The 26,013-nt window shown below is 39.4% G+C and overlaps 4 protein-coding genes across 4 annotated transcripts; 3 read left to right on the top strand and 1 right to left on the bottom strand.

Annotated features, from left to right (window-relative positions):
* Positions 1 to 6: 6 nt before the first annotated feature.
* LOC103510999 (dentin sialophosphoprotein-like) lies at positions 7 to 1,521 on the top strand. The gene is made up of 2 exons (XM_008475707.3): positions 7 to 1,076; positions 1,466 to 1,521. The coding sequence occupies exon 1, from the start codon at positions 133 to 135 to the stop codon at positions 922 to 924; it is 792 nt and encodes a 263-aa protein (XP_008473929.2). The 5' UTR covers positions 7 to 132; the 3' UTR covers positions 925 to 1,076; positions 1,466 to 1,521.
* LOC103510998 (claspin) lies at positions 1,022 to 3,408 on the top strand. Its single transcript, XM_008475706.2, has 5 exons — positions 1,022 to 1,076; positions 1,466 to 1,497; positions 1,798 to 1,997; positions 2,637 to 2,758; positions 3,098 to 3,408. The coding sequence occupies exons 1-5, from the start codon at positions 1,022 to 1,024 to the stop codon at positions 3,406 to 3,408; spliced, it is 720 nt and encodes a 239-aa protein (XP_008473928.2).
* A 441-nt stretch (positions 3,409 to 3,849) lies between these two features.
* Positions 3,850 to 7,341, bottom strand: LOC103510997. Its single transcript, XM_008475704.2, has 3 exons — positions 6,924 to 7,341; positions 4,688 to 5,924; positions 3,850 to 3,866 (listed from the first exon to the last, which is right to left on the bottom strand). Exons 2-3 carry the CDS (start codon positions 5,898 to 5,900, stop codon positions 3,850 to 3,852), a joined length of 1,230 nt encoding a protein of 409 aa, XP_008473926.1. The 5' UTR covers positions 5,901 to 5,924; positions 6,924 to 7,341.
* An 846-nt stretch (positions 7,342 to 8,187) lies between these two features.
* On the top strand, positions 8,188 to 22,015 carry LOC103510996 (ralA-binding protein 1-like). The gene is made up of 16 exons (XM_026824883.1): positions 8,188 to 8,596; positions 8,660 to 8,664; positions 9,027 to 9,217; positions 9,739 to 9,871; positions 10,538 to 10,775; positions 11,274 to 11,391; positions 12,087 to 12,239; positions 12,299 to 12,433; positions 12,911 to 12,931; positions 13,163 to 13,399; positions 15,640 to 15,787; positions 16,202 to 16,398; positions 17,557 to 17,689; positions 18,093 to 18,292; positions 20,996 to 21,099; positions 21,436 to 22,015. The coding sequence occupies exons 1-16, from the start codon at positions 8,385 to 8,387 to the stop codon at positions 21,620 to 21,622; spliced, it is 2,412 nt and encodes an 803-aa protein (XP_026680684.1). The 5' UTR covers positions 8,188 to 8,384; the 3' UTR covers positions 21,623 to 22,015.
* The last annotated feature ends 3,998 nt before the right edge of the window (positions 22,016 to 26,013 follow it).

Raw genomic sequence — 26,013 nt, 5'->3', positions numbered from 1 at the left:
AATAGTCAAGAGAACACATTAGATAATCCAGAAAAGGCACTCGATAGTCAAACGCGAGAAACTAAAGAAAGCCAAGATCCATTTGACAGTCTAGATCCCCTTCGTAAAGATCAAAACACCGAGGCAGACAGTATGGAAATGGTAACAGATACAATTGAAGTTGAAAATGATGGAACTAGCGATGAAACCAAAGCAAATAATTCTGATGAAACGAAATCTGACGAAAAAGACAATAGTGACAGTGACTTTGAAATGACTGACGCCACTAAACCAGAAGAAAATGGTGAAGTCGGTAACAAAATCGATGGAAATAACCCTGACAAATCTCCAGAGAAACATGAAGGCGAGAAAAACGTTGAAAATGGTTCGAAACTCGATAATATAGTCAACAGAAAATCCTCAAAAGGAAACGAAAAATTAGAACTGAATGTACAAGGAAAAAACGAAGATATCCAAAGCAAAAAGACTTTGGAAAGGGGAGATAAAAGCAAACGTTCCCCTGATTCAAAGTGTTCGGAAAACGCTGATCCAAGTCCAAGTGAAAATTCAAGTCAACCAACGTCGAAATCTAGTCCTAGTGCAATTGGAGGAAAGGAGACTGAGACAAAGAAAAGTGATCTAAATGTGAATCAGCAGAATAAAGAGACAAAGAAAAGTGATCTAAATCTGAATCAGCAGAATAAAGAGACAAAGAAAAGTGATCTAAATCTGAATCAGCCAAAGAAAGAGACAAAGAAAAGTGATCTAAATGTGAATCAGCAGAATGGAATTGTCGATCTTCATAGTAAGCAGGGTTCTAGTGTCAGTCAGCAGGGTGATAGTGAATGCAATATATTTAACCTGACTGAGTCTGATCTGATGGAGGAGGATGAGTACGCTGCTGATCTGTGTGATGACATTGATACACGACCAGGTAAGTGCTGACTCCACCCAAAATGATTATATTGATCAGCAGGGTTCTAGTGCTAGTCAACAGGGTGATAGTGAATGCAATAAATTTAACCTGACTGAGTCTGAGCTGATGGAGGAGGATGAGTACGCTGCTGATCTGTGTGATGACATTGATACACGACCAGGTAAGTGCTGACTCAACCCCATATTATTATGCACTGTATTTTTATAATGAAGATACACTTTTTTTAAGAGGTTTAATAGAGAGAACTGTAACTGCTAAGGTTTTATCGTCCCAAAATCGTAGAGAGAAGGAAGACAAGATAGAAGGTAGCTAGCCGATCCAAGAACGAACATTATCTGTTTAGGATAAAATCCGGGCCGGGCGGGAATCGAACCCGCGGCCTAGCGCTTACAAGGCAGACGCGCTACCAACCAAGATCACTAGGCTGACACTTACTTGATTGAAGACTCTAACTGGGAGAAGTTCCATTTCAACTATTGGATTGTATGCAACATTGCATGTATTTGTATGCATGTGATTGTATGCAAAATGATTTTCTTTGAATTTCAGACGACGCCAAACAATCATCGGAAAAAGCGGCAGTAAAAAAGAAGCTCTTCACTGATCCTTCTCTCTTCCATTTCGGGACGATAAGACCTTAGCAGTTACAGTTCCCCCCCTACCAGACCTATTAAAACGTTGTAAACTGATCTCTTGTATTTACTTGTAAATGAAGATCTTTAACTTTTATAGTTTTGTAAACGGATCTTTTGTATTTACTTGTAAATGAAGATCTTAAAATAAATTAAATTAAAAAATAATTGAAAAGAATAATAATTAATTCTAGCACCATATTCCATGTTAACTAAACCACGATTTTACTTCCCCAAATGTCGAAACAGGCCGAGTATGATTCAGAAGAGAACGAAATCGTGGCGAGGAAGGTGGGCGACTTTTTCGAGGCCGAAGCCGAACTATCGGAATCGGAATGGGGATCGGAAGACGAAGACGAGAACGAAATGGATAAGATGGAGCAGGAGGAGGCGGATAAGGAATATCATGATCAGGACCAGCTGAAAGAGGAACTGGGCAAAATACACATGTAAGTATAAATTATTGTTATCGGAATCGGTATGGGGATCGGAAGACGAGAACGAAATGGATAAGATGGAGCAGGAGGAGGCGGATAAGGAATATCATGACCAGGACCAGCTGCAAGAGAAGCTCGGCAAAATACACATGTAAGTCTATAGAAATATGGGTTAAAAAAGGGAAAAAAAGTCCAAACATCATAAAATCGATACAATAAACGAAAAATGTAAAAGTAGAAATAATAATAAAATCGACAGAACAAACGGAAAGGTCCCCTTCCTCCAGCAGAAAAGTCCTACTGTTATTTTGGTCAGATTCAAAAAAAAAAAAAAAAAAAAAAAAATTTACACTTTTAAAAACCTTCTTACAAAAAAACACATACAAACAGAAGAAAAAAAAAAAACATTTACACTTTTAAGTACCTACTTACAAATAAACACATACAAACAGTAGGATAAGAAACCAGGCAACCAAATTCTGTCAAGCTGTGTCCACACATAGTCGAAGAAGTCAGTCTATGTTGTCGAGGCAGTGTACGGTTTCAGTCATCATCGATCAACTAACGACGGCCGTCGACTTTGTGCGGACACTGCTTTAGATTAGTAGTGAACGTGATTACTCTATGTGTGGTGTTGAACATTGATTACAGGAAACAGATATTGGATGATGACAACAGAGAGGTTAAACTACTGCAGGAAATGTTGCTAGAAGATGGAGAACTTCATTCCGATGGCCCCGGGAGACAGAGGCAGTTTAGATGGAGTAACGTAGGTATGTACAAGAGAATAATGTCTTTCCCTAGCATAAACAGGAGGGTGTGGGTTCAATCCCAGGTGAGGCATAAAAATTTATCCTCATTTATTTGAAAATTTGACCATATTTTTAAATTATTTTTTTATAGGTCTAAAGGTCTACAGCCCATAAAAGCCCTTATTCTGAATAAGTTCATGACATACATCCCTTTTTCTGATCGAGTTAATGCGGTACATTCCATGAGGCCCTCATTATGAGTGAAACTCCATTAATTCCTTTTGTTTTCCCTATCTACACAACAATACAGAACTCAGAATAAAACGTTTTTAATTCAGTAATTGTGTTTCTCCTATTCAGACGACAATGCTGACCTCAGGATAACAGCACACTTCTCGGATGACTCTGAACCTGAGGATAAAGGTGAAGATAAAGAAGAAGACGAAACGTGGAGAAAGATAAGCCTGGAGAGAGAACTCTATCTGGAATCACAGAAGGATAAACTGGAGCAGATGGAATTGTTAGAGGCAGAGTCCAGTTCCTCTGAGATCACTAGGACTGTGATTCTGAATGATCTCAAGAATAAAGTAGTCAGATCGGAACCAAAGGTTCCGGAAGAACTCCCTACCAAATCTCCGGATTCTAAACTACACGCACTCATGGTAAGTTGAAAAAAAAAAATCTGGTGTGAACATCACACGACTTTCCTTATCCTATTGAATGGTGCTTATTTGGGTGTTCTGTTGTAAAATTTACAATATTTCTAACTGTTTAGTCAGTATATGGCTTAAAACCGCCAAAAAGCGGTCGAAACTACCGCCAACCGCAGCACCGGTCTTAACCAAAAGTTTCGTGTCGCATCCTTGTCACATTTGACAGCTATACATACATATACCAAATTTCAAGTCTCTAGCTCTTACCGTTCTCGAGATATTTTGTTTACAGACAGACACACACACGGACCAATGGCTGAAACTTTGGATTTAGGCTCTAGGGACCTCAAAACGTGTTTTGACACTAAAAACTGACCATCGAAAATTTGACCCGATTACATTACTTTCCTTCCTATAGGATAAGGAAAGTAAAAATGGACTTTCGGGTGGGGGTAATATCTAGGCAAAGTTAATGTCTGAGATATTAGAGACATTTTTAGATTTAACCTTTCATTATTTTTTATATAACTGCTTCGGTGGTGTAGTTTTCAAGACGCTCGCCTGGTAAACAGGAGGGCGTGGGTTCAATCCCAGCCGAGATATGGAATTTTATCTCAATATAATTATGAGAATTTGACATCAATAATAGTAGTAGCCTACTGCTGGAGTAAAGGGACTTTTCAGTCCTATACGAGCAGTATAAATTAGCAGTATTACTACAATTTATTTATTTTGTAGCAATAGACCATCGACATCGGCTACATTAGACTCATGTGGTCTGTATCCTCCTCCCTTCGATACCGGGACGATAAAGGTGTGTCCAGACGTAGTCGACCGGCCGTCGGTCGATGTCGATTCACAATAAATTCACATCGATCAACGGCGACAATGTGTGGACAGGTGGACATACCTTAAGACCTCCGTTTTCACAGTTCCGTCTATCAAACCTCTAAAAAAAAAAAAAAAAAAAAAAAAAAAAAAAAAAAAATTAAAAATTTTTCAAACCTAGGTACATACTACATACCTACATTATCTTCTTAGTAGGCAGTTGTAGAATAATAATATATAAGTGCTTATGTACTACTGCCTGCCTCGGTGGTGTAGTGGTCAAGGCGCTCGCCTGGTAAACAGGAGGGCGTGGGTTCAATCCCAGCCGAGGTATGGAATTTTATCCTCAATATAAATTGAGAATTTGACCACAATAATAGTAGTAGCCTACTGCTGGAGTAAAGGGACTTTTCAGTCCTATGCGAGCAGTATAAATAAGCACTATTATTATTATTATTATTATTCAAACTAATGCAGGCAGACTTTTGATTGGTCACCCTGTCTGATGATATCCAATCAAAATCCAGCATGCTGTCCAAACTAATGCAGGCAGACTTTTGATTGGTCACCCTGTCTGATGATATCCAATCAAAATCCAGCATGCTGTCCAAACTAATGCAGGCAGACTTTTGATTGGTCACCCTGTCTGATGATATCCAATCAAAATCCAGCATGCTGTCCAAACTAATGCAGGCAGACTTTTGATTGGTCACCCTGTCTGATGATATCCAATCAAAATCCAGCATGCTGTCCAAACTAATGCAGGCAGACTTTTGATTGGTCACCCTGTCTGATGATATCCAATCAAAATCCAGCATGCTGTCCAAACTAATGCAGGCAGACTTTTGATTGGTCACCCTGTCTGATGATATCCAATCAAAATCCAGCATGCTGTCCAAACTAATGCAGGCAGACTTTTGATTGGTCACCCTGTCTGATGATATCCAATCAAAATCCAGCATGCTGTCCAAACTAATGCAGGCAGACTTTTGATTGGTCACCCTGTCTGATGATATCCAATCAAAATCCAGCATGCTGTCCAAACTAATGCAGGCAGACTTTTGATTGGTCACCCTGTCTGATGATATCCAATCAAAATCCAGCATGCTGTCCAAACTAATGCAGGCAGACTTTTGATTGGTCACCCTGTCTGATGATATCCAATCAAAATCCAGCATGCTGTCCAAACTAATGCAGGCAGACTTTTGATTGGTCACCCTGTCTGATGATATCCAATCAAAATCCAGCATGCTGTCCAAACTAATGCAGGCAGACTTTTGATTGGTCACCCTGTCTGATGATATCCAATCAAAATCCAGCATGCTGTCCAAACTAATGCAGGCAGACTTTTGATTGGTCACCCTGTCTGATGATATCCAATCAAAATCCAGCATGCTGTCCAAACTAATGCAGGCAGACTTTTGATTGGTCACCCTGTCTGATGATATCCAATCAAAATCCAGCATGCTGTCCAAACTAATGCAGGCAGACTTTTGATTGGTCACCCTGTCTGATGATATCCAATCAAAATCCAGCATGCTGTCCAAACTAATGCAGGCAGACTTTTGATTGGTCACCCTGTCTGATGATAGCCAATCAAAATCCAGCATGCTGTCCAAACTAATGCAGGCAGACTTTTGATTGGTTACCCTGTCTGATGATAGCCAATCAAAATCCAGCATGCTGTCCCAACTAATGCAGGCAGCCTTCTGATTGGTCACCTGACTATCAGTCTCTTGTTCTATCTTTTAAGACTGTCTCAAATTTTCTTTCCCACCGTAGACTTAAATTAATGACCAAGAACTCAAATCATTACCTGAGGACTTTTCATGAAGGGCTTCCAAATTTTCTTATAGTCAAATGATGTCGAATCGTTTAGTGCCCTCAGAAAATTTTCGTTTGTTTTATGAGTTTACAATACTGCTTTAGCTCACGAAACAATCTTCTTCATTCCATATTTTAATGTATCGCTGTTTTAACATGTTTTATTTTTTATGGTTGAGTCAATTGGACACGAAAATTTCCAATTGAACCGTTTCAGAACGACAAACTTCTTTTTATTTCGTAACTTTTTTAAGGTACATATCAGTTTATTTACTTTTTTCCTATACTATTTCGCCAATTTTATTTTTTGTTGTATTTTTGTGTAAAAAGAGAGACGTGTAAGTTTATTTTATTATGTTTGTGTGACAATCATTTTGTAAAAAATATACGGAGTTTTAAAATTAAATTAATCTGCCTCCCTATTTTTTTTTTTTTTTTTTTTTGTACCTGAGAACTTAAGCATGTGAAACCCCCTTTTATTTCATTTGAGATGCACCATTATTCATCTTGATAAAGTTTATGCAAATTGATTACTCGTTTTCCATTACCAATATACCTACCTGTGTGACCTTTGGCATTATAACGCACTACGTCGCGTCGGTATTATAGGGATTCCCCCAGATATCCACCGCGCTCGACGTAGCTTAACATGAGTGTCTTTAAAGGGGCCTAGACGCCCAGAATATGAAGATTATCAAATGTGCCAAATATGTACTTTGATTTGTATCCCTACGATTTCTAGCAAAAACTTGAAGGAAGCAGAGCGCGAAATTTTAAAATTTCGCGGTACTTGAAAACTTCTAAAATAAGTCCACAGAGTGCGCTTGTAGCAAGCCAAAATTAGCGCGGCAAATTTCAAAAATTGATAAAAAATTTAAAACCTTCTGATTGGTCACCTGTCTATCAGTCTCCTGTTCTCTCTTTTAAGACTGTCTCAAATTTTCTTTCCCACCGTAGACTTAAATTAATGACCAAGAACTCAAATCATTACCTGAGGTCTTTTCATGAAGGGCTTCTAAATTTTCTTATAGTCAAATGATGTCGAATCGTTTAGTCATTAGTGCCCTCAGAAAATTTTCGTTTGTTTTATGAGTTTACAATACTGCTTTAGCTCACGAAACAATCTTCTTCATTCCATATTTTAATGTATCGCTGTTTTAACATGTTTTATTTTTTATGGTTGAGTCAATTGGACACGAAAATTTCCAATTGAACCGTTTCAGAACGACAAACTTCTTTTTATTTCGTAACTTTTTTAAGGTACATATCAGTTTATTTACTTTTTTTATGATCTCTGTCCATACTTTTTCGCCAATTTTATTTTTTGTTGTATTTTTATGTAAAAAAAGAGACGTGTAAGTTTATTTTATTATGTTTGTATGACAATCATTTTGTAAAAAATATACGGAGTTTTAAAATTAAATTAATCTGCCTACCTATTTTTTTATTTTTATTTTTATTATTTTTTTTTTTTTTTTATTTTTTTGGCAATCTGATTGGTTGAAAATTTCCAAGTCAACCAATCAGATTACTCCACCATTGCTTAATCTGCCTTTTCTTTTCTTTCTTTTCTTTACTCTGCCAACACCATTCGGCGAAAGCTAAAGCGGTCTGGCTAGGGGACGTTAAACAGAGAGTAGACTAGCGTCTGGCTGTGGGACTATAAACAGGGAGGAGAACAGCTAACCCTAACCCGTTGTGACATAATAACACAAAGAAATTGCATTTACAAATAAAGGAAGTTAACTCCCGCACATCACAAAATAATGACCATTTGTATTGAATTTTACAGGAAACAAATACTGGATGATGACAACAGAGAGGTTAAACTACTGCAGGAAATGTTGCTAGAAGATGGAGAACTTCATTCCGATGGCCCCGGGAGACAGAGTTAGCTTAACATGAGTGTCTTTAAAGGGTCCTAGACGCCCAAAATATGAAGATTATCAAATGTGCCAAATATGTACTTTGATTTGTATCCCTATCCCTATGATTTCTAGCAAAAACTTGCAGGAAGCAGAGCGCGAAATTTTAAAATTTCGCGGTACTCGAAAACTTCTAAAATAAGTCCACAGAGTGCGCTTGTAGCAAGCCAAAATTAGCGCGGCAAATTTCAAAAATTGATAAAAAATTTAAAATCCAGTTTTTGCCTTTTTGACTAGTTTTCCGAAATTTTCTTTTTTATCAAACAGGAAAACCTTTTCTCAGTTGTTCGAAGTCGAATTGAATGAAGTACTTGAATTAGTTTTGTTCTTGAGGAATTTTCTTCAGAAATCAGTATAAATTTACAGTTCTTCCACAAAACCCCATGGAATAACAAAATAGACTGAAAAGAAAAGAAGATGGAGTTTGAAAGCCCTGATGTAGAACGGGATTTTCCCGGATTGTATGCATCAGAATCAGCCAAGAAAGGCAACGACAGTGACTTCAGTGATGAATCCTTTGACAGTAAACTGTCCAAGAAGGATTTGCTCATTGGCAAAAGGAAGGAGAAGAAAGATCGAGGGTATGCCACTCTCGAAGGAGAAAGCTCCCCAGATGAAGAGGTAAAGACGTAAAGTAAAAGAATCAGTCATTGTGCTGAATTAGGAGTTCTTTTTCTTTGTGAATTTCTCAGGTGCTGTCCCTATTTATCTCACAAAGTCCCGAAATTACCGACATCGAAGAGAGAACGAAGGCAAGGTAGAAGAAAGCCAGCCTTTTCGAGAACAAACCTTATCTGAATTTACATTTTAAACTAGAGTGGTTCATTGAGCTGTAGAACTTTGGGGGGAAAAAAGCCTCTATGGAGCCCCCAAAGGTCCGATCAAGTTCAAAATTCAAAACTACAGATGGCCCTGAATGTATTGATCCAAATAAAAAACGACCGAAATTCAAAAATTTCTAGTATACATATCTTCACTTGATCTCATCCGGTCCATGTCATCAGAGATATAATATTTCCAGTCAGCAGAAATCTATATTTCTATCCTTCATTCTCTCAGGTACAAGCAGTCAGCGCAGCATCGAAGAAAGCACGGAAGACTCCGAGTTTACGCTCAACTTGAATCTGCAGCAAGTCAAGCAAGACCCGGTCAGCACGGACGCCAAACCCGAGTCAGCAGATAAAGATAAGACATCAGCAGAAGACAAGGCCCCGCCCACTGCTGAAGCAACTGAGGTCATCATAGAGAAGGTATTTCAGTTGTTGCTCTTCGTATTTATTGTTTGTAATTTTGTATTGTTTGTATTTGTATTTCCATGTAACATAAGCAAACGTATATTTGTATAAATAAATGCTTTACTGAATTGAATTGAATTGGTATGATGACAATCTCTTACCCACATCTATCAAAGCAGGAACACCTTCGTGAGGTTCTCAAATCTAGCCTGGTGGAAGCAGTCCCTTACAGTTTTAATGATTGTATTTGAATGGGTATAAAAGGCAGAGCGGACCAAGTCAAAAAACCGACTTTCTGAGTTATCTATATCGTTGGAAAGAGTGCGAAAAGATCTACTTTAGTTGCGAACTTCACTTTAGTGTCGTATTGAAATGAGAGCAAAAACAAAATGGCTATCTCTATTTAAACCTTAACTAGTCTTAAACGTTGACTCCATTTATCTCAAAACTTTTTTTTTGGACTTAGTCCGCTCTGCCTCTTAGCCAGTCATATATCCCCCCTTATATATTAATATTAATTAATATTCCTATTCAAGGTTCCTAGTGACGATGGTAAGACGAGTGCTGACCAGAAAGCTGCTAGTGATGTGACGGTAGAGTCAGCACGAGTGGCGGTAAACTCGGTTCAGTCAGCAGAACCTGTGTCTGTGACATCCGCTTCTCCTCCAGGTATGTCGAAAACGGAAAACGTCAGGGTGAAAATGAATGTGGGACACGAAAGTTCCCTATTTTTTATTGCTTGATAGACCAACCTCAATGGTGCATTGGTTAGCGCTGTGGACTCTGGATCTGAAGGTTGGTGGTTCGAGTCCAAGTCAAGTCATTAAATTTAGTGAAGTGTATTAAGTGGGGAACAACATTTGTGACAAGCATTTATGGTTAACACAACTACAATTACTTTTTTTTATGCGTGATAGAGGGAACAACGGAGATCTTATCCTCCCGAAATCGAAGAACGAAGATGGACATGGACAGGTTAGGAGATAGCCAACCGTTCCGAGAACGAACCTTATCTGTTTAGGATAAAGTTCGCCCCGGGTAGGAATCGACCCGCGACCTAGCGCTTACAAGGCGGATACCTTCCAGTTAACTAGACTGCCCATCCGAAGTTCCAAAGCCAAAAATTTCTGTTTTCGCCAGAAATATGGGATATGGTATCTACACTTTGAATTTTGAATACTATGTGTTTATTTATTTAAAAAGTCCCTAGCTCTAACTACACCTAACAAACCTAGCATTTACCTAACTATAAATGTACTTATATAAAAAAAGTAAATATTAATTAAATTTTGTTGGAAATTGAATGAATAATTAACTTCGAATTTCTCCCTCCAGGTTCAATTCAAAGCTCGGTTTCCATTTGTTCGGAGAGGAACGAACGTTCCCTGGCTGACGAAGATGATTCTGCCTCTATCGTGTCCGAGGGGGATTTCATACTGAAAGGTCTCAAGCTGGAGAGTACGGAGTTGCTGAACTTGGCCAACTTCCTACAGGAGGCGATTCTGGATGAGAAACTGAAGATTGCCGCCCTTCAGCAGAAAATCCTGTCTCATCCCAACTTCAACAATAACATGTGAGTTGTATTCCAAATACTCGAGAACTTGGACTATCGGAGTAAAGGGACTTTTATCTGAAGAGGTTTGATAGAGGGAACTGTAAATACATGAGAACTTGGACTATGCCAGGGTCTTATCGTTCCGAAATCGAAAATGGACAGGATAAGAGAAAGCCAGTTGTTCCCAAAACAAATCATGTGATGGTAGTGTGGCTGTCCCGAACGAAATTATGGGAAAACTTTGAACTACATCTTTCTGACCCCCCCCCCCCCCCCTTTGACAGGAGTAAAGGATTGTTCATGGTCTGATATACTATACAGATGAATTTTGAAAGGGGAAAAAAGTTTTTGATTCCCACCTTGGGCAGATTTTTTAAGGTTTGTTCTTGGAACAGCTGACTTTCTCCTGTCTTGTCTTCATTTTTTCACTTTTGAGAAAAGAATACCTTGGCAGTTACAATTCCCTTTAACAAACCTCTTTGGAGAAAGAAAAAAAACTAAGAATTTTTCTTTCAGATGCCCATGTCATGATGGAGTGAACATACCACTTGTGGTGAGAGAATGCATTGATCATGTGGAAGCTCATGGATTGACTACCGATCAGGTGTATAAAGTCTCTGGTCTCAAATCAAAGGTAAGTAAGTTAGAAACTCTTGTGCTGACTCATGTAGATATCTCAGTGGTGATAGACGAGAACCTGTTGTGCTGACTCATGTAGATATTCCCGTGGTGACCAGTCTGCTGAAGCTATTCTATATTCTAATCAGCATTAATATTCCCTATGTTATCACTACAGGTGCAGCAACTCAAGCTGATGTACAACAGACAAGAACCTCTTGTGCTGACTCATGTAGATATTCCCGTGGTGACCAGTCTGCTGAATTCTAATTCTAATCAGCATTAATATTCCCTATGTTATCACTTCAGGTGCAGCAACTCAAGCTAATGTACTACAGATGAGAACCTGTTGTGCTGACTCATGTAGATATTCCAGTGGTGACCAGTCTGCTGAAGCTATTCTATATTCTAATCAGCATTAATATTCCCTATGTTATCACTACAGGTGCAGCAACTCAAGCTGATGTACAACAGACAAGAACCTCTTGTGCTGACTCATGTAGATATTCCCGTGGTGACCAGTCTGCTGAATTCTAATTCTAATCAGCATTAATATTCCCTATGTTATCACTACAGGTGCAGCAACTCAAGCTGATGTACAACAGATGAGAACCTGTTGTGCTGACTCATGTAGATATTCCAGTGTGACCAGTCTGCTGAAGGTATTCTATATTCTAATCAGCAGTAATATTCCCTATGTTATTATTACAGGTGCAGCAACTCAAGCTGATGTACAACAGACGAGAACCTGTTGTGCTGACTCATGTAGATATTCCAGTGGTGACCAGTCTGCTGAAGCTATTCCTGCGAGAACTCCCAGAACCCATACTGAGCTCCGAGTTGCTGAATAAATTCGAGGAGGTGGCGGATCGTTCTTGACTCGCGGTGCACAGTCCTGGGTTCGACTCTCCAAGATCACTCAGGGCGTGGGAGATGACATGGACAGGAAGATAGTCAAGAAGAGGGGCAACTTTGTGTTTGCGGCCCTGGAGTCCGGCCCTGAACCGAGCGAGAAACCGGCCCCGCAACAACCAGAGACTCTCAAAGCTGATGATAAGGTGAGATTTTTTGAGCGACAAAAAATAATAATAAAATAACTGTGTCAAGTATAAATGCTTGTCACTTACTTAATATACTACGCTAAATGAGTTGAACCACCAACCTCCAGATGCTAACCATTGCACTTCTGAGGTTGGCCAAAGCTGATGATAAGGTGAGATTTTTGAGCGACAAAAATAATAATAAAATAACTGTGTCAAGCATAAATGCTTGTCACTTACTTAATATACTACGCTAAATGAGTTGAACCACCAACCTCCAGATGCTAACCATTGCACTTCTGAGGTTGGTTTTTCGAGTGACAATATGACTCTACAATTTTGTTTGCCCGGGGACACTCTTTGGGGTTCATGATAAACCCATTTCTAGCCGGTCTTACCACTAAGAGTCAACACAGGGTCAAGGGGTTTCTTTGACGTCACCCATTTGATTTACACAGGCCAGTATTTCTTTAACTCTGGAATAACTGATTTTTTTTTGGCTCGGTGAATAAAATTGTAAGTGGTGAAATACTAGTTGGCTCACCCTGCATTTGTAATCCTTGTTTGATTTTTTGATAAATCCCAGCTCCCACGTCTCCCGGCAGGAGAAATGTAACAAGATGTCCAGCTAGAACATTGCTTCGGTGATGAGTCCCGTGTTCTGTGTTACAAATGAGCAATAAACTCCTATGGCTGCTCCCATGTTTGTGCTTATGAAAGAAACTTTATGCTAATATATATTTCCAGGTGCTAGCATGGCTACTCCCCCACTTGAACCACGTCTCCCAGCAGGAGAAATGTAACAAGATGTCCAGTCAGAACATTGCCTCCGTGATGAGTCCCGTGTTACAGATGAGCAGCAAACTCCTATCCGCTCTCCTGTTCCACTGTGAGTCCATCCTGCCTCATGTTGTGCTGAGGCAATATGTGCCGCCCCTGACATGCACCAGTCCGGCCCTGCCTGACACCACACCTGCTATACAGGTGAGACATGTTGATCTGATTTAAAATAAAATCAAATCATGAATCTTTGTGGTAAAGCAGAGGGCTTTTTCACAACTTTGTGGGTATCACAGTATTACAAGTCTTTCATTTACTCAATCATCATATTTATCATCGCTCGTTTCTTTGACTTGTCATGCCGCTACTCGATTAAAGGAGCTACTCAATTGTCCTCACGAGGCTGAGTGCACCCCGAACTCCAAGCACAGAGCCGAAAAAAACTTCAGCATTGCTTAATCCAAAAGTAAAACTTAAACCTAGTTTAAACCCTGTGGTCCCTGCCATTTTTCAAACTAGTCCAAAGTGATGGCGGTCCCTAGCATATTACAAATACCATTTTTTTTTTTTAATCGAATATAAATATGATTATGGAAAAAAAAGAGAAACAATATATTTACGTAAAATTTTAATAATAATGACAAGAAAGACTTTTGCTGTATCCAGATCAGTCGTATTTTTCTTTCGCAGCTTTCATTGGTGGCAATATTTGGGAATAGGAACATTACCGCCACGAAAATTGTGAAACATGGACCTGAAAAACTGGGGTTTAGATACAAGGGGTAAGTACAAATAAAAACAATAATAAGAATGGACTTTTGTGGAAGAGAATTATTACCTACTGGTATACTCGTAGAGAAACTAATGGCGTTATTGTGGACAGAAAACGCTCTTTTTTCAAGAGGTTTGATAGAGGGAACTGTAACTGCCAAGGTCTTATCATCCCGAAAGCGAAGAGAGAAGGAAGACAGGATAGGAGCCAGCCGTTCCGAGAACGAACCTTATCGAATGGAAACGCTGTAAATCGGGATCTAGTATGATTCATCATCTTCATAGTCTTCATACTCAATGATTGAACAATCCTACAGGAACCTTTGGATTCTCCTCGATCTTGATATGGTTATGATTTCCTTATTGGATCTGTTAGGACTTTTTCGACAGCTTTTCAATTTGTTCGCCCAGCGTGTCTATGTTTTCCTGTGAAGAAAATAACCAGGGTTAAACGTGTTTTCTTATAGAAAATTCAAGTAAAGCCCAGCTTATGAGATGAGAATAAGAACAAGCATTTTGGTACACGGATTACGGGCACGATTTGCATTAATACAGAAATAGGAATGGACTTTTGTGGAAGAACTTGCTTGTAACTTGCTTGCTTGTAACTTAATAACAGTAGTAACTTGCTTGCTGGCCATGAAGAAGTACCCGGGTTCGATTTTCCGGAGTCGCAAAACAATTTGCCCTCCTATTACGATTGCAAATATGATCGAGGGTTACTTTCTGTTGATCTTGTGTTGATTGTCACTTTTTTGTTTTTTAAGACGTTTGATAGAGGAAACTGTAACACCGGAGGTCTTATCGTCCCGAAAATGAAGAGTGAAGGCCAGGATAGGAGATATCCAACCGTTCCGAGAACGAACATTATCTGTTTCAGCATAAAGTTCGCCGCGTTCGAAATCAAACTCACGACTACGAGACCCTCCAAGCCATCTAGACTGGCTCTTTTTTTCATGGAGGTTTTTTTTTTTAAAAAAAAAAAAAAAAAGGTTTGACAGAGGGAACTGTAATTCAGCCCTGCCGGGAATCGAACTTGGGCCTCCTGCGTGCAAGCCTAGTGTGATACCCACTCGGCCCACGGAGGTTGCGTACTCTGATTTAAATTAATAAAAATAAATAGATGCCCAGATGGTCACCAAGAATCTCCTGGGCTTACAAACCCGAGAACCTTCGGAAAGAGTTGTGCAGAAATTTTCCGAATTGCCACCAAAAAATACGCATCGGCATTATGATCGCCAACATCCGAAACGGATCGGCCCCCTAAAAGAAGAGGTGTTCACCCGTCCGGATACCAATCATGCGCAACGTTGCTTACAGAGATCCATTAGTAACTGGTGCCTTCAACGTGCTATCGCTGCTGGCGTTCGGTGGAGGGAACTGTAACAACATATCATCATCCCGAAATCAAAGAGAGGAGGATAGCAGAAAGCCAGCTATTCCGAAAACGCACCTTATCTGAATTGGCCTTATAAAAACTAGAGCGAGCTGTAAAACTCGGGGGGAAAAGGTCTCAAGATAGAGTTCGCCATAGGCGGAAATGTAAACCGCGACTTACCACTTACAGGGCAGGCGCACTACCATTTTAAGCTCACTAGGCTGGCTGGGTCTTATCGAAAAATACTCAGATAGATAGTACATATATAATTACTTCTTTTTTCTTATCTCTTCAGGAAGAGCTAAAGAAGCAGGACAGCTTGCTTTCTCAGCTACACGCTGAAATGAACGCTGGATTCGTGAGCAAGCAAAGAGAAGAACAGTTGTGGGAAGTTCAGCGTATGATCACACAACTCAAACGAAAACTGCGCGTTCTCGAAAAGGGTAAGAAGTCAGCTGAGATTTCGAGTCAGCAGAACTCTATACTTCTATCCTTTATACTCTTAAGCACAAGCAGCTCCCATGGCCATGGCGTAGTGGTCACTGCGTTTGCCTTGCAAGCGGGAGACCCGGGTTCGATTCCCGGCGGGATCAAAAAATTTGTATCATGCAAATGATTGATTCCGTGTCTGGCTGTTGCGGGGCCCACTCAGCCTCGTTAGGAAAATGAGTAGCTATATCATATAAATGCGCATAGCGACCGGTGCTAGCATGGTAGGTAAACATTGGGAGCTGGGTTATTGAGATTTGAGATACCGTATTTAAAAAGACCTACAATGCTGCAGTGAGTAACAAAGTTGTGATATAATAACACAAATAAACGGCATTTATTTATTTATCTATCCTTCATTCTCTCAGGTACAAGCAGTCAGCGCAGCATCGAAGAAAGCACCGAAGACTCCGAGTTTACGCTCAACTTGAATCTGCAGCAAGTCAAACAAGACCCGGTCAGCATAGAGGCCAAACCCGAGTCAGCAGACAAAGATAAGACCGCTACTTCTGCAGAAGATAAGGTCCCGCCCACTGCTGAAGCAACTGAGGTCATCATAGAGAAGGTATGATGACATTAAATGTCATCATACCAGCCTAGATTTGAGAACCTTACGAAGGTGTTCCTGGTTTAACCCTTTGATAAAATTTATAAAATTTATCAAAGGGTTAAACCAGGAACACCTTCGTAAGGTTCTCAAGCTAGTTTTCCTAATTTTCCTTTCCGAAATTTTCTTTTTTATCAAACAGAAAAACCTTTTCTCAGTTCGAAGTGGAATGGAATGAAGTACTTGAATCAGTTTTGTTCTTGAGGAATTTTCTTCAGAAATCAGTATAAATTTACAGTTCTTCCACAAAACCCCATGGAATAACGAAATAGACTGGAAAGAAAAGAAGATGGAATTTGAAAGCCCTGATGTGGAACGGGATTTTCCCGGATTGTATGCATCGGAATCAGCCAAGAAAGGCAACGACAGTGATTTCAGTGATGAATCCTTTGACAGTAAACTTTCCAAGAAGGATTTGCTCATTGGCAAAAGGAAGGAGAAGAAAGATCGAGGGTATGCCACTCTCGAAGGAGAAAGCTCCCCAGATGAAGAGGTAAAGTAAAAGAATCATTCATTGTGCTGAATTAGGAGTTCTTTTTCTTTGTGAATTTCTCAGGTGCTGTCCCTATTTATCTCACAAACAAATCTAGGCTGGTGGAAGCAGTCCCTTACAGTTTTAATGACTGTATTATTGTACAGTAGAACCTTATTAGTTCAACCTCCATTATTTCAACTTTCTATTATTTCAACCCCAAAATCAGTTCAAAATAGGGTATTTCTGAACCATTTTGTTCTTTTGGATCTAAATTTTGCCCTCTTTTTCATTGTTTTATGCGGAATTTCAATCATTTCAACTACCCTCGGTCTCAATTGGTTGAAATAATCGAGGTTCTCCTGTATGTTCTTCGTAGTTTAACCTAACACATTTTCACCACAGTCTCCTCCCTGCGTTACCTTTTCTTCATTTCCCTCTTTCTGTTTCTGTCCTACATTTTCTCTGTTTTAATGTTCATTCTTCCAATATACCTCCGGTCAGTCCTTTATACCTCCCTCTTTGTGAGTGATCATTGTTTTATATTTATGTATATTTACGTGTACCGTACCTAAAGTTCCTCTATATTTATATAAATATATATCCCCCTTATATTATAAATTTAATTGATATTCCTATTCAAGGTTCCTAGTGAGGATGGGAAGACTAGTGTTGATCAGAAAGCTGTTAATGAGGTGACGGTAGAGTCAGCACGAGTGGCGGTAAACTCGGTTCAGTCAGCAGAACCTGTGTCTGTGACGTCCGCTTCTCCACCAGGTATGTGGAAACTTTAATTTTTTGATCAAATTGTTTAATAATACCTCACAAACTTACTTGAAAACATCAGGGTGAAGATGAATGTGAGACACAAGACTTTTTTTAAGTTTGATAGAAGGAACAATTGAGGTCTTATCCTCCCGAAATCGAAGAGAGAACTTTATCTGATCAGGATATTCCCGCCCCGCGCGGGGATCAAACCCCCGACCTAGCTCTTACAGGGGAAGCGCTACTCTCCAGTTAACTAGGCTGGCTAATTGACCATCTTATCTTCAATATTCTCTTGTTTTCTTCAGTCATATGGCATATGGGTTCTGGTATTTATGAATTTTGAATATCTCTAAATTTATTAAATTTTGGCGGAGATTGTTTCGTTATTAACTCTGAATTTGTCTCCCTCCAGGTTCAATTCAAAGCTCGGTTTCCATTTGTTCGGAGAGGAACGAACGTTCCCTGGCTGACGAAGATGATTCTGCCTCTCTTAGCGTGAGATCTCTGCAACTCTACAATCCTCTCTATAATCACATTCCTGTCTGGCTCCATCTGGAAATCAAACGAAAATTAATAAGATCAAGTTGGGTTGAGCTTTATATTATACGAATAGTAAGTGAACTTTTTTACGTTTGATAGAGGAAACTGTGACTGCTAGGATCTTATCATCGCGAAAGCGAAGAGAGAAGGAAGACAGGATAAGAGAATCACTATTCATGAATTTTAAATTCATTTAATTCAGACATCCTTTGTAAATATGTAGCTACGATGTATTTACTTCTGTGAGGCTAAACAATGGATACTTTCAAGTCTTACTATCCCGACTCGGATTTTCGTCTACTTTGTAGACATTTTCAAGGGATAATAAGACTTATACTCAAGTATCCATTGTTTAACATAAGTAAATAGGATAGGAGAAAGCCAGCCGTTCCGAGAACGAACCTTATCTGTTCAGGATAAAATCTGAAACGGGCGGGTTCCCGCGACTTAGCGCTTACAAGGCAGAGCTAACAAGGCTGTTTTCTTACTTGTAATGTACTCGACAATGTGGAAGCTATACTGGCCGAGGTGGGCGAGTGTTGAACCTCATTGAGCGACTGACAGGAACTAGTCCTAGACCCGTAGCCTAGAGTATGCGTGTCGCCCAGAGCATCACCACTCGAATATGTCTCGCACTTCTTCTTCAATGTGGCCAGCTCTTTGTTCAACTCCTAAGGGGAAATCAAAATGAAAATAGTCGTCGTATTAACGTATTTTAAGGTGATCGACGTCGATCGAACCGTCCACAGTGCCTCGATAAAATAGCCTCGTCGATCGACGACCCGTCGACCCTGTTTGAACCCACCTTTAAAAAGAAAAAACCCTTTTGACACTTTTTTTTTCGTTTCGTTCTACAAAGGAGCACGTCATAATTCGTACTTCTTTTCATGTTATCTCTACATCCAGTAGATCTTCATTCTAGGAGAATGTTCAGCCTTTCTTTCTCTGAAAAAACTGGTCTTAATTGAATGCTAATATGGAGGTTTAAGGTGATTGTTTAACTGCTAAAGTCTTTAGTGTACCAGGGTAATTATTACTAACCTTGAGAGTTATATTCTTCAGAATGGTATCCTCCAGAACGGCTTGTAATTTTCTATTAATCTCCAGACTTAACTCTAGCGTCATACCGCCATCTGTTGGTTTACTCGAGTAGAGAGATGCCATGATACCCCCGTGTCGAGTAACTTCAGCCTGGCAAAACAGATAATATGCTAGTGTTAAACCAGTGGTTAAGGAAGTGTTAAGCTAGTGGTGGTTAAGGAAGTGTTAAATCAGTGGTTAAGGAAGTGTTAAGCTAGTGGTTAAGGAAGTGTTAAATCAGTGGTTAAGTAAGTGTTAAACTAGTGGTTAAGTAAGTGTTAAACCAGTGGTTAAGTAAGTGTTAAACCAGTGGTTAAGGAAGTGTTAAACTAGGGGTTAAGGAAGTGTTAAACCAGTGGTTAAGGAAGTGGTTAAGTAAGTGTTAAACCAGTGGTTAAGTAAGTGTTAAACCAGTGGTTAAGGAAGTGTTAAAGAAGTGGTTAAGTAAGTGTTAAACCAGTGGTTAAGGAAGTGTTAAAACAAGTGGTTAGTGGTCGAGTTTCATCACCGTGGATTATATCAGGATTGTGTTCAATCCGAGGTTGACCTGGGTATTGAGTTTTTTTTTTTTTTTTTTTTTTTTTTTTAAAATAAGCGTCATACCGCCATCTATTGGTTTACTCGAGTAGAGAGATGCCATGATACCCCCGTGTCGAGTAACTTCAGCCTGGCAAAACAGAGAATATGCTAGTGTTAAACCAGTGGTTAAGTAAGTGTTAAGCTAGTGGTGGTTAAGGAAGTGTTAAATCAGTGGTTAAGGAAGTTTTAAACCAGTGGTTAAGGAAGTGTTAAACCAGTGGTTAAGGAAGTGTTAAACCAGTGGTTAAGGAAGTGTTAAACCAGTGGTTAAGGAAGTGTTAAAGAAGTGTTAAACTAGTAGTTGAGGAAGTGTTAAACCAGTGGTTAAGGAAGTGTTAAACCAGTGGTTAAGGAAGTGTTAAATCAGTGGTTAAGTAAGTGTTAAACCAGTAGTTAAGTAAGTGTCAAATCAGTGGTTAAGAAGTGTTAAAGAAGTGGTTAAGGAAGTGTTAAAGAAGTGGTTCAGGAAGTGTTAAACCAGTGGTTAAGGAAGTGTTAAACCAGTGGTTAAGTAAGTGTTAAACCAGTGGTTAAATAATTGTTAAACCAGTGGTTAAGTAAGTGTTAAACCAGTGGTTAAGGAAGTGTTAAACCAGTGGTTAAGGAAGTGTTAAGCTGGTGGTTAAGGAAGTGTTAAATCAGTGGTTAAGTAAGTGTTAAAGAAGTGGTTAAGGAAGTGTTAAACTAGTGGTTAAGGAAGTGTTAAAACAAGTGGTTAGTGATCGAGTTTCACCACCGTGGATTATATCAGGATTGTGTTCAATCCGAGGTTGACCTGGGTATTGAGTTTTTTTAACAGTAGGTATAGGAAAATCCTCGTTTCATCTCAATCCCGAGTTGGTAAACCCCAGACCCCAGCCTTAGCGTATTTTAGAGACGTCAACCATCAACACTTGTCAGGTAGTCATTGATTGTCCAAGCAAAAAAAAAAAAAAATCTATGAGATTAAGATTTGATCTTCTGACAGAATACATTACCTTGGTCATTAAATTCATCCACGCCTAAAGCAAGCAGCATGAAAAGAGAGAGGCAAGATTTTGTTTAATGCAAAACTTCACACCAACCCATCTTTACGAAACTCCACAAAAAAAAAAAAAAAAAAAAAAATAAACCAAGAGTAATTTGGCCAACTTCCTACAGGAGGCGATTTTGGACGAGAAACTGAAGATTGCCGCCCTTCAGCAGAAAATCCTGTCTCATCCCAACTTCAACAATAACATGTGAGTTGTATTCCAAATACTCGAGAACTTGGACTATCGGAGTAAAGGGACTTTTATCTGAAGAGGTTTGATAGAGGGAACTGTAAATACATGAGAACTTGGACTATGCCAGGGTCTTATCGTTCCGAAATCGAAAATGGACAGGATAAGAGAAAGCCAGTTGTTCCCAAAACAAATCATGTGATGGTAGTGTGGCTGTCCCGAACGAAATTACCTACAATATTATGGGAAAACTGTGAACTACATCTTTCTGACCCCCATGAGCTCACGTGACGTGATAGTAGTGTCTTTCTGTTTCTACCTTTACTGATTTATCTTTGACCTTTTCTTCCCCAGAGAGTCGTTATCAATTCCCCTGACGTTAAACGACAATGCCGATCCTACGTCTGAAATAGTGAAGGAATCCATGAGACTTGAAATTCGGAAGGAAAACCTCATTCGAAGTATAATAGAAGAACGAGAGGCCATTTTGGATTTGAAAGTTCAAATCCTAATGAAACAAGGTGGATCTATACCTGCCTGACAAGCCTGACCAAGTAATAAGATGTGAGGCGAGACTTTTTTACATGAGATGAGTCTTTTCTTGTATGAGACGAGGCTTTCTTACAAGACGGGATTTTCTTACATGAGACGAGACTTTCTTACATAAGGCGAGATTTTTTTCACATGAGATGCGACCGTACATGGTTTGGGCAGGGAGACACATAAGACATGAATAGTTCGTCGGGATTCCCGGCCTAAATTTTACTCAACTTGAGATTTCTGTGTGTTAAGCTCGTGTGACGTAAGTTAGTATTAGTATAAGTAGGGCCGTCGGCTATAATAAACGCCCTATGTCACTGCGATGTGGTGGGATCTTTTGTTAATTGTGACGTAAGTTAGAGAATAACGAAATGTTTCCCGAAATTGAGCCGAGAACTAACATGGTTTCCTGGAGTAGCCCCCTAGATTATTTTTCACCAGAAGAAAATACAAAACAGGTGCAATGTTTAATTAATAAAATATGTTTTTATGCAGTAACGTGTAATATATGAATGTTTTCTGATATTATGGCAAAGATTTTCCCGGCTTACATAGAGGCCAGAGACCGTCCACTTTGATTAGTTTCAACAGAACACCTTGAATTTGATTGGTCGAAAGTCAAAAAACAATTGACCAATTAGATAAGTGATCTTTTTTTTTTTTTTTTTTTTTTTTTAAGCCAGCCGTTACGAGAAAAAACCTTATCTGTTGAGGATAAAGTTCGTCCCAGTGAGAATCGAACCCGATGCCTAGCGTTTACATGGCAGGCGTGGTACCCTCCAAGCTTACTAGGCTTGCTGAGTTTATATTGTCTGTGTGTCTTGTGATAATTTTCGAACGGTGCGGTGCGTACGTACATTTTAGATGCAAGTATGTAAAAAATATTCAACACTTCATCACTTGAAAGAAATTTAATTGATTTTGGACCCCATGGGGACATTTGAACAAGTCCTTTTCCTGTGTATGCTCTTATTCATTGATGCACTACTCACTAAACTTTTTTCTTTGTCCCCAGAGAGTCGTTATCAATTCCCCTGACGTTAAACGACAATGCCGATCCTACGTCTGAAATAGTGAAGGAATCCATGAGACTTGAAAATTCATTTAATTCAGACATCCTTTGTAAATATGTAGCTCCTATGTATTTACTTCTGTGAGGCTAAACAATGGATACTTTCAAGTCTTACTATCCCGACTCGGATTTTCGTCTACTTTCGTCCCGTCTCGGATTTTCGTCAGCCGTTCCGAGAACGAACCTTATCTGTTCAGGATAAAATCTGTAACGGGCGGGTTCCCGCGACTTGGCGCTTACAAGGCAGAGCTAACTAGGCTGTTTTCTTACTTGTAATGTACTCGATAATGTGGAGGCTATGCTGGCCGAGGTGGGCGAATGTTGAACCTCATTGAGCGACTGACAGGAACTAGTCCTCGACCCGTAGCCTAGAGTATGCGTGTCGCCCAGAGCATCACCACTCGAATATGTCTCGCACTTCTTCTTCAATGTGGCCAGCTCTTTGTTCAACTCCTAGGGGAAAATCAAATTGGAAATAGTCGTATTATCGAAGAAAAAATCCCTTAATAGGGGGACATATTTATCAGTCGAAAAATTCCTGATTTTGAGGGATTTGCCCTCTTTTATTCAGCTCCTAAGGGAAATCAAAATGAAAATGGTCGTATTTTGGGAGAAAAGCCCACAAAAGAGGGAAGATTCCAGTTGAAAATTTTTCGATTTTGAGGGATTTCCCTTTTTATAACCTCATTGAGCGACTGACAGGAATGCGTGTCGTCCAGAGCATCGCCGCTCGAATATGTCTCGCACTTCTTCTTCAGTGTGGCCAGCAGCCAGCACTTTGTTCAACTCCTAAGGGAAAATCAAAATGAAAGTAGTCGTATTTTAAGGTGATCGATGTCGACTGAACCGTCCACAGTGCCTCGATAAAATAGATTTACCTCGTCGATCGACGACCGGTCGACCCTGTTAGAAGAAAAATCTGGTGTGAACATCACACGACTTTCCTTATCCTATTGAATGATGCTTATTTGAGTGTTCTTTTAGCCTAACTTTTACAATATCTCTAACCGTTTTGTCGCTATAGCTGAAAACCGCCAAAAAACGGTCGAAATCTGTCCAAAAGCGGTCAAAATACCGCCAAGCGCAGCAACCATCTCAAACAAACGTTTTGTGTTGCATCCTTGTCACATTAGTGAACCACATACCAAATTTCAAGTTTCTAGCTTATACCGTTCCCGAGATATTGTTAAATTACACGTAATGGCGTTATTGTGGACAGAAAACGCGTTTTTTTCCCCCAAGAGGTTTGATAGAGAGAACTGCAACTGTCAAGGTCTTATCGTCCCGAAAGCGAAGAGAGAAGGAAGACAGGATAGGAGCCAGCCGTTCCGAGAACGAACCTTATCGAATGGAAACGCTGTAAATCGAGGTCTAGTATGATTCTTCATTTTCATACTCAATGATTGAACAATCCTACAGGAACCTCTAGATTCTCCTTGATACTTGATATGGTTATGATTTCCTTATTGGATCTGTTAGGACTTTTTCGACAGCTTTTCAATTTGTTCGCCGAGTGTGTCTATGTTTTCCTGTGAAGAAGAAAATAGAGAATGCCATAGGCATTAACCCCACCCTTGATCAAACTTTATTTTGTACTTATATGTACATTATGTTTTGTAAATATTTATTCTGTAAATAAAGTTTGATCTAATCGTTTAATAATAATAAAATAACCAGGGTTAAACGTGTTTTCTTACAAAAAATTCAAGTAAAGCCCAGCTTATGAGGTAAGAATAAGAACAAGCATTTTGGTACACGGATTACGGGTACGATTTGCATTAATACAGTAGTAACTTGCTTGCTGGCCATGAAGAAGTACCCGGGTTCGATTTTCCGGAGTCACAAAACAATTTTCCCTCCTATTACGAATGCAAATATGATTGCGGGTTACTTTCTGTTGATCTTGTGTTGATTGTCACTTTTTTAAGACGTTTGATAGAGGAAACTGTAACAACGGAGGTCTTATCGTCCCGAAAATGAATAGTGAAGGGCAGGATAGGAGATATCCAACCGTTCCGAGAACGAACATTATCTGTTTAGCATAAAGTTCGCCGCGTTCGAAATCAAACCCACGACTACGAGACCCTCCAAAGCCATCTAGACTGGCTCTTTTTTTTTATGGAGGTTTTTTTTTAAAAAAAAAATAATAATGAGAGTTGCACCGGTCTTAACCAAAAGTTTCGTGTCGCATCCTTGTCACATTTGACATCTATATACCAAATTTCAAGTCTCTATCTTTTACCGTTCTCGAGATATTTTGTTTACAGACACACACACACACGGACCAATGGCTGAAACTTTGGATTTAGGCTCTAGGGACCTCAAAACGTGTTTTGGCACTAAACTGGTTTTGACCCGATTACATTACTTTCCTTTCTATATAAGCAAAGTAAAAACCCTTCTGACACTTTTTTTTGTTTCGTCCTACAAAGGACCACATAATTCGTACTTCTTTTTATGTTATCTCTACATCCAGTAGATCTTCATTCTAGGAGAATGTTCAGCCTTTCTTTCTCTGAAAAAACTGGTCTTAATTGAATGCTAACTTTTGGTCAACTCTGGGAATCGAACCCGAGGCCTTCTGCATAGCAAAAAAAAAACTCACTCGTATATTGGACGCATGTTTTCGTTTCATGATCTGATTCTCACTCTTCAGTTCTTCAATCTCTTTGGCGGCCTGGTCCAACTGTTTAGTCTTCTCGGCCACTAGTCTAGCCAGGGCCTTATTGTCTCCATCTTTGGCTTGTTTTTCCGCCCCCATCAAACGGCCAAACAAATAAGGTTAAATAACTAAAAACGTCAATTTCCATCCAAGGTGTACTTTATCCTAAACAGATAAGGTTCGTTCTCGGAACGGCTGACTTTCTAATATCCTGTGATCCTTCTCTCTTGACACTTTCATTTCGAATGTTTTTTGTTTTTTTCTTTACTTGACCAAAACAAGAAGCTCATTTTATTAAGACCTAAGATTTTACAGTTTTCTCTATCAAAAAGAAAAAACGAAAGAAAAAAAAGATGGGTGTTTCAGTGTTTCACGGCCGTTCTTATTTCGTAGCAATGAAACAACTGTTACATTAAGGTGTGCCTAAACATAGTCGACCAACCGTCGATCGACGAAGTAAATCTATGTTGTCGAGGCAGTGTGGACGTGTCAGTTCAATCGATGGCCGGTCGACTATGTGTGGTCAAACCTTTAGACTCGTGTTGTCATTTTATTTTCCTTATCTGACATTGTATTTCTTATCATTCTCACCTTATCATCATAAAGCTGCGTTAGCCGGGCCTTAAACCTTTAGACTCGTGTTGTCATTTTATTTTCC

This window comes from Diaphorina citri, unplaced genomic scaffold (assembly GCF_000475195.1).
Source record: "Diaphorina citri unplaced genomic scaffold, Diaci psyllid genome assembly version 1.1 scaffold662, whole genome shotgun sequence".
In the NCBI taxonomy this organism is placed as follows: domain Eukaryota; kingdom Metazoa; phylum Arthropoda; class Insecta; order Hemiptera; family Psyllidae; genus Diaphorina; species Diaphorina citri.
This window is presented reverse-complemented; position numbering and strand designations above follow the sequence as displayed.